This window comes from Eptesicus fuscus, chromosome 14 (assembly GCF_027574615.1).
Source record: "Eptesicus fuscus isolate TK198812 chromosome 14, DD_ASM_mEF_20220401, whole genome shotgun sequence".
NCBI classification, from domain to species: Eukaryota; Metazoa; Chordata; class Mammalia; order Chiroptera; family Vespertilionidae; genus Eptesicus; species Eptesicus fuscus.
In genome coordinates this window covers 62,956,637-62,968,640 of record NC_072486.1, presented here as the reverse complement: position 1 = coordinate 62,968,640, position 12,004 = coordinate 62,956,637, and the positions used below count along the sequence as shown (strand labels likewise).

Here is a 12,004-nt window from a genome sequence, read left to right as displayed (position 1 = left end):
TTCCATTCCCATTGGGCACATGCCCAGGTTGCCGGCTCAGTCCCTGGTGGGGGGCATGCAGGAGGCAGCCAATCAATGTCCTCTCTCATCATTGATGTTTCTCTCTCTCCCCTCTCCCTTCCTCTCTGAAATCAATAAAAGGGGGGGGGGGGGGGATGATAAAATGGTCTTCTTTTAAAAAATATTTTTATTGAAAATTACTGTAGAAAACAATGAAAAGGGGAGTGGTTCCTAAGCTGATCTCAGTGGAAGTCACACATTAAAACCATGAAATGAAACCAGCCAGGACGAGCTTTAGAGTTTGGAACCCGACCCAGGAGGGACAGCTCTTCAGAGGAGGTGATGTCGAAACAAAATTTGAAGCGAAGAATGTTCCATGAGAAGGAACCGGACACGTGAAGGTTGAGGTCGGCGAGCGAGGCCCATTTGTGGAACCGAAAAGCGTTCAGAAGGGCAGATGGACGGCCACGGCAGCGGTGAGCGGAGAGAGGTGGCGGACGGATGACGCGGACCCTGAGCGGCCCAAGGGGACCAGGGAGGGAAGCTGGGCCGGCAGGTGTGGGGTGTGGGGGTTGGAAAGGGGCAGAGTAGCCTGAGGAAGGCACGTCCAGGAGGAAGGGCCGGGGTCCCCGCGCCAGCGGCGGGGGCTGAGGCGACCCTTGCAAGGGGCGCGGGCGGTGGGCGAGGGCCCGGGCTGTGCACCCGCCGCTCCGCAGCTGCCCGGTCCGCGGCGCGGTCGGTGCCTGTGTCTGCACGGACCCTGAGCTCCCGGGGGGGGGGGGTGGGGGCGGCTGGGCAGCTCCCAGGCCCCACCGAGCGCTGCGGCGGGTGGGGTGGGGCTGGGGTGGCCCGAGGCTGCGGTTCCGGACTGACTGCCCGAGGAGCCCGGTCGTCGGTCCGGCCCACCGCGCCGCCTGGGGTCTCTCGGGAGGCTCCGGGCTGGAGGGGAGCCCGCCGGGCCCGATGCTCAGGCCTGGCCCGCGGTCGCCGGGTCAGTGCGCGGCTCGAGGGTGGCTCCATGGGGCAGGGCGGGGCGCTGCCCGCGCACGGAGCTCGGCGGCCGCGGCCCAAGGGCGGGGGCGGGCGATGCGGAAGTGCCGGCCGGGCGGGCGGGCGGGAGGCGCGCTCCCAGGGCGCAGTCGGCCCCGCCGCCGGCCGGTGCTCCGGGCGCAGCCACGCGGGCGCACCGCTGACAGGTAGGTCCCGGCCGCGCGCTCCCCTCCGCGCCCGCGGGACACCTGCCTGGCGGGCGGGGGCTGGAGCGGGCGGGCGCGGGAGGGGTCCGCGTCCGGCTCGCTGGGCGCTCGGGCTCGGTGGGCGCCCAGTGCAGGGCGCGCCCCGCGAGTCCGGCGGCCTCCCAGGTGCCTCCCCCGTCCCGATCAGCACAGGGTGCCCCGCACCGGCAGCCTTCGTCCCGCAGGGGCCCGGGGAGCCCGGCGGCCGGGGGGCGGGGTCGGCACCGCTGCCAGAGGCGCCAGCTCTGCTGGTCTCTCCCTCCGATTCGCTTCGCCGAGGATGGATGGGGAGCCCCGGGCGCCCGGCAGGCGTCTGGCCTTGACCCTGGAGGGGCGAGCCCCACCCCCTTTCCGCGCTCTGTCCCGGGCGCCCCTCACCCTGTCGGGTGAGCGGGTGGGGCATACAGGGTTTAGCCTCCCAGGATCGTGAGGGCAATGGCAGGCGTCGGGCCGAGAGTGGGAAGATGGTGTCAGGTAGAGGCTCCGGAAAGGAGGCGCTGACCCGCCCGCCCGAGAACCTCGGGCTCAATACTTCTTCCCTCGAACTTAAAACCGAGCAATGAGGAGTCTCCAAGTGGGGGAAAGGGACAGTGTGGCGGCGGTGCCGGCGCCCGCCCTCCCTCCGCGCGGGGTTCCCGGGACCCCGGAGCCGGGCGGGGGTGGGGGACTTCCCTCGCCTCGTGGGCACCCGCCGGAGCAGCGGCCTGAGACAGGCCGTGAGCCAGCCCCCCGCCCCCCCGCACCGAGGCAGCCCGCGGGCACCCCGCCTGGGGCTGACCCCGCGGCGCAGCCCCCCCCCCCCCCGCAGGGTCCGGGGAATGACCAGGAGCCGCCCGGGCGCTGCGGGCCGGTGGAGGGAGCCACGGGCCCTGTGGAAGGGGCAGTCGGGCCAGAGGCAGAGCCCCCAGCCTCCCCCAGAACTATTGGCCCGGGGCGCTAGGCTCGCAACAAGTCCGGGGAGGCCTGGGAAAACACCCTTTCTTATCTCAAGGCCCAGCCCAGGGGTTTCCCCTGCGCCTCGGCCTTCCCCCACCGTGCAGTCGGGAGCAGGCGCACCTGCTGCCCCAGCCCCTCCCCTTCCCCCTCCCACTGGTCCCATGGTGTGGCCAGCTCACCTGGAGCGGGCAGGCTTTAGGGTCCCGCTGGTGCAGGGACCACCCCACTCCCCCTTCTTCCTGAGCTTGAGGTGGGGTTGCAGAGACAAATGTGAATCGAACTCGGGAGGTGGCAAGGGGCTTGCTGCTCGGCCCCCTGTCTGGGGCTGAGGTGCTTTCTCCCCTAGGGGTCTCTGGTGCCCAGTGTTCCAGGGCCTCCTGGGGTGGCTCCTGGGACTTCAGGGCCCTGGTGTGAGTTGTGGGGCCTCCCCCACCGCAGAGGGGCTCCTGGCTGTCCGGCTAGATGCTTCACTTATGGGGGCTCCCTTGGGTCCTGAGCAGCCCACACCTCTGTGGGCGTTTCCATGGAAGCTGATGCAGGCACTGCCATCTTTTCCCACTTTGCAGGCAGACCCCTGGCCAGCGCTGCCCTCTGAGGGCAAGTCAAGTCCTCCCACCAGCATTGGGATGGACTTTCTGAGGGCTGCCCTGTAGCTTCTGGGGTTCCCTGGGAAATCTGGGCAACTGTGTCTGTCTGGGGGGGTGAGGCACAAAGATTAAAATTCCCAACTCCTGGCATTAGGATGGTCTGGATGAGACCTAAGCGTGCCTCCGGCAGCAGGAGGAGCGTCCTTGGGAGGCTGACACGGAGCTGGGTCCTGGTGCACCGGGCTGACCCTCCGGTGGTGGCCGCACAGACCCTTCCTTGGTTCTGCCGGCTTCTTGTGGGAGCCCCTTCCCACAGCCCCCGCCTGGGCTTCCTGAAGAGGCTGTGCCTCTCTGACATGGGGCCAGAGATCATCCCCAAACCGTTGCATTGAACAGCAGTGCTGGGCAGGGCCAGGCGTGAGACTCACCCCGACTTCCTCCTAGCCCTTTCTGCTCTCCCAGCTGCACCACCCCTGGCACAGCGGTGGGCCGACCATATGTGGGGGTCTTCAGGGAAGACTGCCTTCCCTCGGTGGCAACAGAGCTTTCCTCTGTCCACCGTCACTTAACCAGAATTGCCTGCCACCTATGACAGTTGCTCCTATTCTAGGACCAAGACCTTGGGGGGTGGCGACCCAATGCTGTGAACCACACTAAATGTACAATGACCACCAGCAGACCTGGGGGGTGGGGGGTGGGGGCTGGGGTTGGCTATGGGGTAAGACAGTGGTCGGCAAACTCATTAGTCAACAGAGCCAAATATCAACAGTACAACGATTGAAATTTCTCTTGAGAGCCAAATTTTTTAAACTTCTAACGCCACTTCTTCAAAATAGACTCACCCAGGCCGTGGTATTTTGTGGAAGAGCCACACTCAAGGGGCCAAAGAGCCGCATGTGGCTCGCGAGCCGCAGTTTGCCGACCACTGGGGTAAGAGACTGAGAATTTGGTCTCGGGGACCCACTGAGAATTTCTCTCCACATCCTTTCCTCCCCCAGCTCCCAGTGAGTCAGGTTTCCGAGTTGTCCGGTCTGGCCACTTTCATTTCCCCTGGTGCTGGGTGGAGGCTGGTACAGAAAGGGGAACTGAGCCACCGTCTCCTGAGGCCTGGGGGCAGGGCTGGAAGCTCTCCCACCCTCCCCTGCCCAGCCTGGAGCTGGGACCTGCTCTGAGGAGAGGCCTGCAGATGGAGACCTCTTAGCAAGAGGTGGCACTTAACAGCTACAACCCCAAAAGGTACTGGTCAGGGAATTTCAGGGGAAACTGAGGCTCAGTGCTCCAAGGCCAGAGCGGACGTGGAACAACAGAGAGGAGTCAGTCTCCCACCCAAGCAGGCCAGGAAGCCTACTGGGCTTGAGTACCCCCAGGCAGCAGCCCAGCCTCGGTTGGATGGTTTTAGCTGTTGGAAAATTCTTCAACCTGAGGCTGTCCTGGTGTTGACTCAAACCCTAGTCCCTTTGTGCATGGCACTACCTCAGATATTAAGGATAACTCTCATCCCTACCCACAGTGTTCACAGCACCAGCCCTGATATCCCATTTCCTTCAGCAATTCCTTCCCTGATTGGCCGCCTGCCTTGGACCCTTGCCTCCGTCACAGCTCCCCCCGCCCCTCCACCGCCCTGCAGCCTTCCTCTGGGGTCTTGGGGTCTGGTCTCCCTCTCTTAGATCAGAGGGGATGGGAGGCAGAGACGGGCCTGGGGAGGTGGCACTGGCTCCCAGTGGGCAGCCGTTAGACCTCACCTCTGTAGTCCCCATGGCTGTGGGCTGCACAGGTCTGGCAAGCGTTTGGTGCTTACCAATTGCTGGAAGAAAGCATGGCTCAGCGGGGAGGCCTCAGTCTAGGAAGTTGATGGCTTTACAAGGATAGGACCTAAGTCTGGTGATGCAGGAGGTAGACCGAGTGTGCTGATGGGACTTCGCTCAAGAAGTCCAGGTGGGGGAAGCTTGATCCCGGAGGGAAACAGAGGGAGAAAGGAAGCTCTGAGGACTGGGTGTGGAAACTATCCCTCCATTCTCAGGTCTACCTTGTTCGTAGGCCAGTTTTCCTAGAAGGCAGTTTGCTGGAAGCTAATTCCAGCATGTCATAATAAATGCAAGAAGTCCTCAAAAGGTTGATGGGCTTCTATATTCAGCAGGGCTGAAGATACATATTATTGCCTGTTGGAATAGCTGAAAGCATTTCCCCAAACCTGAAAATCTGCATATATTATTGCCGCCTACTGGGACAGCCAGGACAGTTCCTCCAACCTGACAATGCCTACTGTATACCAAACCTTGCCTTTGATATGTATATCTGCTTTGCTTTAGGGCAATTTGTGTTAATAAAAAGCTAGGGGTCCAGAGATTCAGGGAACTTGGTTGCTATAGCTAAGTCTCCTCTGGCTCCCCAGAATGCCTTCCAAATTTATATTTCTAGTCTCTTTACTAATTTACATGCAGCCCCTTCTCCAGATTCCTGAACCCTTTTAGATGCTGAGAAACACCCCGGCAGCAGTTTAGTGAGGGAGGAGGGAAGGGAGGGGGCAGGGTGGGGCGGGGAGAATGCTAAGCAGGGATGTGGAATCAGCTGGAGGCTGGCTGCAGCCTGCCCCTGGGCCCTGGGGTGCGCACACAGGAGCACCAGCTTGCTCCACCTGAAGCCTTTTGTCCCTGTGTGTCCATCACTCACTGCCCACGGCTGTCTCCCGAGGGGAGGAGTGGGCCTAGCCTGGAGTGAGCCAAAGCGGGCAGGTTTTGAGATGGGCAGCTCTGAGCCTCTTGCTGTGCCAGCCTCCTGACTGCTGGGGAAGCGATGCCCTATCTGGTAGAGGGGTCTGGGTGGGACATCCACTACAGTGTAACCCCCTCCTTCCCTTCCCCCCAAACACAGCACAGGTGCAGGGACCCTGTGACGAGAAAGCTGATGGTTGGAAAGGGAACTGGCTTTGAGCACCTGGATGGACTGGAGAGACTCCAGCCCCCAGTGCTGGGAGGAAGGGAAAGTCCTAACGCCATGGCTTGCCCCCCCCCCCCCGCCTCCCCTCTGCCAAAGGAGTGGTTAGCAGCAAATCTGCTGACGCACCCCTCTGTCTTTCTCCTGCAGACCCCTTTGCCATGAACCAGCCTGCCCCCGGGATCCCCCCTCCACCCCGCCGTGTGCGGCTGAAGCCCTGGCTGGTGGCCCAGGTGAACAGTTGCCAGTACCCAGGGCTCCGATGGGTCAATGGCGAAAGGAAATTCTTCTCCATCCCCTGGCGCCATGCCACTAGGCACGGCCCCAGCCAGGACGGAGATAACACCATCTTCAAGGTAAGCCCTGGACAGACCCCACCCCCCAGAAGAGGACCCCCATTCCCACTCACACTGGCCACTCATCCAGTTGTCTTGCTGCAGGTGACCCCGGGCCTGGACTAAGGGGACACGGGCATAACCACAGGGTATAGCTTTTCTAACTTGATCCCCAGTGCAAGGTGGGGACTGTCAGGCCCCCAGAAGACCTTCCTCCTTCTCCTCCCCTTTGTCCTTGTCTCATTCTCATTACACATGCGTACACATGCAGGGTGCTTGTCTGCTGGACACATGCCCGAAGACAGCAGGCAGCAGTGTAATTTTCACACCTTGAGGTGGCTACTGTGACTACTTTTTGCTTGCATTTTGTTTTCTGCACAAATGCATCTATGAAATGCAAATGTAGAATCAAACTATATATTGTTTTGTAACCTGCATTTTTTCACTCAACATCAGTGACTGCTGCAGGTTCCATTGGAGGGGTCCAGCACAGGTTAGCCACCCAGTCCCAGTTTTTGGACACTTCAGGTTGCTTTTAGTGCTTCAGCGTTGAAGACCACTTTGCCAGGTACATTCTCTAAACTCTTACCCGTTGCACATCTTCAATGATTGTCTTTGGGCTTAGTTCCTAGAGTTAAAAATTGCTGGGTCAAAGAGAATGTTTATTTTTAAAGCTGGATATATATTCTTTAGTCCTTGCACTTGATATTTACCTTTTCAAGGTTGTTTTTTGAATCTCAGGCCAAGTGTATCAGCAACTCTGGGTGGAAGGCCTGGGAACATTTTTATTTTTATTTTTATTTTTATTGATTTTTTACAGAGAGGAAGGGAGAGGGATAGAGAGCTAGAAACATCGATGAGAGAGAAACATTGACCAGCTGCCTCCTGCATACCCGCCACCGGGGATGTGCCCGCAACCAATGTACATGCCCTTGACTGGAATCGAACCTGGGACCTTTCAGTCCGCAGATCAATGCTCTATCCACTGAGCCAAACCGGTTTCGGCCATTTTTATTTTTTAAGATTTTTTAAAATTGATTTTTAGAGAGAGAGAGAGAGAGAGAAGGGAGAGGGAGAGAGAGAGAAACATCAATGTGAGATGAAAACATCAGGATTGGCTGCCTCCTGCATGCTCCCTACCAAGGATTGAGCCCTAAACACGGGCCTGTGCCCTGAAGGGGAATGAGACCTTTTGATGCAACAAGTAATGTCCAACCAACGAAGCCACACCAGCCAGACCTTTTCAAGGTTCTTTTAAAAGCCATTTCCTATTTTTGAATAGTGTAAAATGGTTTACAGTGAAAAGTCTCCCTCCCACCCGACCCAGCCACCCACCCCCTTCCTAGAGGCAGTTAGTATCAGTTTCTTGTTTATCCTTCCTGAGATATTTTTGTGCATATACAAAAAAATATGTCCTTATCCTTTCCCCAACTTTTGCAAAATGATAGAGGTACATGCATACTCTCCTGCACCTCATGTTTCTTGGAGATCACAACATGTCAGTACATCAAAAGCTTCCTCCTTTTCCCCCTTGCTTCCCAGTCTTCCATAGTTAATTTAACCAGTCCCCATTGATGGACATTTAGGTTATTTTGGGTCTTTCGCTTTTACAAAGTGTTGCAATGAATAACCTTGAATGTGCAGAATTTTGTGTGGACGCTTCTGGAATGGTTGGATTAAAGGGTAGAAACATTTGTAATCCTGGTATCAACCAAATTGCTCTCCAGAATAATGATACCCACAATTCAAGTGTACAGAGCCTATCCAAGCACAGACAGTCAGTTCGGAGAGCTTTATGGCCCTCGAGTCTTCACGGCCACCCTGTGAAGTAGGTACTACAATGGGGAGACCAAAGCAAAGAAAGACAAAATGGCATGCCCCTGGCATACAACTGGTGGTGGCAGTTTCTGGATCCCAACCCACACCCACACCCACACCCCATGCTCTCATCCACCACGTCACACCATCCTCCTTGGAGAATGTGCCTGTCACCCTTCAGGAGCAGTGAATGTAACATCTTTCAAAGCACCTGGCATCCTAGCTCCCACCTTGCAGACCACAACTCCCATCAGCCAGGAGAGTCAGGCTTTGGTGAGAGGTGAGACTCTCTGTCATTGCCTGTCTTCTCTTCCTGCCGCAGGCCTGGGCCAAGGAGACGGGGAAGTACACGGAGGGGGTGGACGAGGCTGACCCGGCCAAGTGGAAGGCCAACCTGCGCTGTGCCCTTAACAAGAGCCGTGACTTCCGCCTCATCTATGACGGGCCCCGGGACATGCCACCTCAGCCCTACAAGATCTACGAGGTCTGCTCCAACGGCCCCACTGCTGCAGGTATGGTGCCCGGCCCTGTGCGGGCCACCTCGGAGGCCGTGCCTGAAAGCCCAGGCCTTCCATGCTGCTAGGTCATCACACCCAGGCCTTCCAGGAGTCACCTGGATGGGCCTTTTGTGGGGCCAGGAATGGCGTGGCATGGACCAGGGCCGCAGTCTGCCTTCCTCAGCCAGCCCTTGTTCTTGGCTCTCGGTGGCCCAGGAGCTGAGTGCCATGGGGTCAGGGAGGTCCCTACTGATTCCTGAAGGCTTCGCGGCCCTTCACCTCACTGGGCGGCTCTGGGCAGGGGAGAAGCCACAGCAGGAGCTGCCACATGAGGCCCCGTGGCCTTCCTTCTCCTCCCCCACTGACTCCCTTCCTGTCTTGCTTTTCTCTCCCGTCTGCAGAGTCACAGCCCAGTGAGGATTACATTTGTGGTGCAGGAGAGGAGGAGGAGGACGAGGAGGAAGAGGTGAGCAGCAGGTCATGCTCCCAGGGTCTGCCTGCCCTGCCGGGAAGAGCCTGGTGGGGGCGCTCTCGGTTCTCCTCTGCTCCTGGAGCCAGCAGCCCCATTCCTCTGGGAGCCTGCTCTTCCTGCAGCTCTGCTCCGAGTTCCTCCCTGGGATCTGAGCATAGAAACAAAGTCACCACCTTAACTCCCTGGGCTTTGCTCGCTGACTGACCCTCACAGCAGGTCGGGTGTGGTAGCTACTATGCCTGTTCAGAAGGCAGGTGCGGAAACGGAGGCGCTGAGGACTCACTGCCTGCCGGGGCAGCAGGACCGGGACTGGAGGCGGGGCCTGGCCTCCGCTAAGCTGAAGCCTGGGGAAAGGCCTGTGGTTCTCAGGCGTTAGTTCTTCGGCATCAGATCAATGTAATAACGTGTTCTCCCTTGTCTCTCTGGCCTCTTCCCTCCTCCTTTGCCCGTGTCCTCACTTCAGCTCCAGAGGATGTTACCAAGCCTGAGCCTCACAGGTGTGCCCGGGAGGTGGTGTGGTTGGGGGCCTAGAATAAGGAGAAGCTGCAGGTACCCTCGGTACCTGGGAGGGGCTGAAGGTGGGGGTGGGGGTGTGTGTGGGGGGAGGCCCAGGCTGGGAACAGTGGGCCTGGGAGGCAGTTCCTAGAATTGGCATTAGAGCTCTGTCCCCCCCACCCCCACCCTCTGTAGAAGCAGTGCAGCCTGGCCCCCCCATGGCACCCTATTCTTTACCCAAAGAAGAAGCCAAGTGGCCACCCACTCTCCAGCCACCTGTGGTGCTGGGCCCCCCTGCTCCAGACCCCAGCCTCCTGGGCCCTGCCCCTGCTGACTCTACTGCCTTTGGAGAGCTTCTCCCAGAGGTCCTGCCCAGCCTGCCGCCCGGGCCCCTGGCTGCCAGCCTGCCGCCCGCAGGCGAACAACTCCTGCCCGACCTGCTGATCAGCCCCCACATGCTGCCTCGTAAGAACCCACGGACGGTCGGGTGGGCTGGGCCGGGCCGGGTGCAGCGGTGCTGGGGGTTGGTTTGCCAAGAGGTTGGAGGGTGGTGAAGAAAGAAATAAAGATGCCCATGCCAGTCCCTCCTTGGGTGGGGGGAATAAGTGGGAGAGCAGAGAAAGTCAGTGAGCAGCTGCAGAACGGGGAGGGCGGGGCTCACAGGCGGGGTGGCCCTGCCCCTCTGCCCGCAGTTACGGACCTGGAGATCAAGTTCCAGTACCGGGGGCGGCCGCCCCGTGCCCTCACCATCAGCAACCCGCACGGCTGCCGGCTCTTCTACAGCCAGCTGCAGGCCACCCAGGACCAGGTGGAGCTCTTTGGCCCCGTGAGCCTGGAGCAAGTGCGCTTCCCCAGCCCCGAGGACATCCCCAGCGACAAGCAGCGCTTCTACACCAACCAGCTGCTGGATTTCCTGGACCGCGGGCTCATCCTCCAGCTGCAAGGCCAGGACCTGTATGCCATCCGCCTGTGCCAGTGCAAGGTGTTCTGGAGTGGGCCCTGCGCCTCGGCCCACGGCTCGCACCCCAACCCCATCCAGCGGGAGGTCAGGACCAAACTTTTCAGCCTGGAGCATTTTCTCAACGGTGAGGGCCCCCCATCGTGTTCCTCCCGGCCTCCTCTCATCCAGGGGCAGGGTTCTCGCCTCTGACTCAGGGTCTGGTTCTTACTGCAGAGCTCATCCTGTTCCAGAAGGGTCAGACCAACACCCCACCTCCATTCGAAATCTTCTTCTGCTTTGGGGAGGAGTGGCCTGACCGCAAACCCCGAGAGAAGAAGCTCATCACTGTGCAGGTATACCATCCTCTCCCAACCCCCAGCTCTGCTCTGGCTTGAATCCTGGGGAATCCTGAGACAAGCCCTTGGCTCGGGGCTCTCTGGGCCGTGTGAACGTGGCAACCAGAGGCAATCAAGGCCCAGGGCTGCTCGAAGTAAAATTTGGTGCCCCTCCTTCCTGGTGGCTGCAGTCCACCCCCCACCCCCCGGTGGTTGCGCTCGCGCACAGCTAGGTTTGACAGCCCTATCGCGTTCTCCCTGTTCTCTTTGCTGCCCAGGTGGTGCCCGTAGCGGCTAGATTGTTGCTGGAGATGTTCTCAGGGGAGCTTTCCTGGTCAGCCGACAGTATCCGGCTACAGATCTCAAACCCAGACCTCAAAGACCACATGGTGGAACAGTTCAAGGAGCTCCATCACATCTGGCAGTCCCAGCAGCAGCTGCAGCCTGTGGCCCAGGCCCCTCCTGCAGGCCATGAGCCCTGGCCAATGCACCCGGTTGGCATGCAGTGAGGCTGCAGATAGTGACTGAAACAGGCTTCCTGGGAGGCTATGTGGACGGACATGGAGGTGTGACAGCCCCGGGGGCACCTGCCTGGCTGCAGGGTCCTATCTCCGGCTCTCCTGGGAGTGGATTTGGGCCAAGAGGAGAGGGAAGAGAGGCCCGAGTCCAGGTTCTCCCTGTAGAAGCTGAGGGAAGCCAGAAGCCAGTTTTGCTTCTGGGCTCTGCTTCTGGACACGCCCCTCTGCTGGCTCTGGTTGCTGGCTCTGGAGGAATTCAGCCATCAACACCAGTGCGCAGCGAAGGACCTCCCCGATGCGGGGAGCCCAATTGTAAGAGGAAATTGCCCCGGAGTGCCCCCCTTTCCTCTGACAGAAAGCCTCACGCTCTGTGCCAAGTCCCCCTGGCAGGGCCTCAGCAGGGCTTGGGCCTGATTTGGGGGTTCCCTAGTTTGAGCCATGCTTCCTGATCTTTCTCCTTCCTGAGACAGATAATGAGCACTTAGGTATTATACCAGATACTTAAGGCTGGCAGCTACCTCCTTTCCTGAGAGTCCAAGAACCTGGGGTAGAAAGTAGAATTTTATGTATTTTTGGATTAATAAATGTTAAAAACAGACTCGGCTATCCTTTGCTTTTTCCAGTTCCACTTGCTTCCATGCTGTTCTAACAGACCCTCTTTCTGACGCCAGCTGGCCCTCTTTCCCCAGCACCTGCCCTCTGCCTCTGGGGCTGCGGACACTGGGAGGGCCTGCCTTCCAGGTGGATGAGTCAGTGGGGCCTCCATAAACACTCACTGGCTGGCCGCTTTCCAGGAGGAAGCTGGCTAGGGCAGGGGTGTGGATTTTTAAATGTGTGCAGAATTTAAAATCCTGTCCAAATCATTTTTCCCATAAGAAATGGTGAAAAAAGGCTGGTATTTC

General features: G+C 59.1%; 1 protein-coding gene across 2 annotated transcripts; it reads left to right on the top strand.

The window, feature by feature from the left end:
- The first annotated feature begins 316 nt into the window (after positions 1-316).
- Positions 317-11,700, top strand: IRF5 (interferon regulatory factor 5). 2 transcript variants are annotated; one of them, XM_008154031.3, is made up of 9 exons: positions 317-476; positions 5,843-6,048; positions 8,168-8,357; positions 8,744-8,808; positions 9,278-9,311; positions 9,505-9,774; positions 10,002-10,394; positions 10,484-10,602; positions 10,863-11,700. In XM_008154031.3, the coding sequence occupies exons 1-9, from the start codon at positions 458-460 to the stop codon at positions 11,091-11,093; spliced, it is 1,527 nt and encodes a 508-aa protein (XP_008152253.2). In that variant the 5' UTR covers positions 317-457; the 3' UTR covers positions 11,094-11,700. The 2 variants fall into 2 exon arrangements, with proteins under 2 accessions (XP_008152253.2, XP_054582407.1); XM_054726432.1 differs by lacking the exon at positions 317-476 and adding an exon at positions 1,076-1,196.
- The last annotated feature ends 304 nt before the right edge of the window (positions 11,701-12,004 follow it).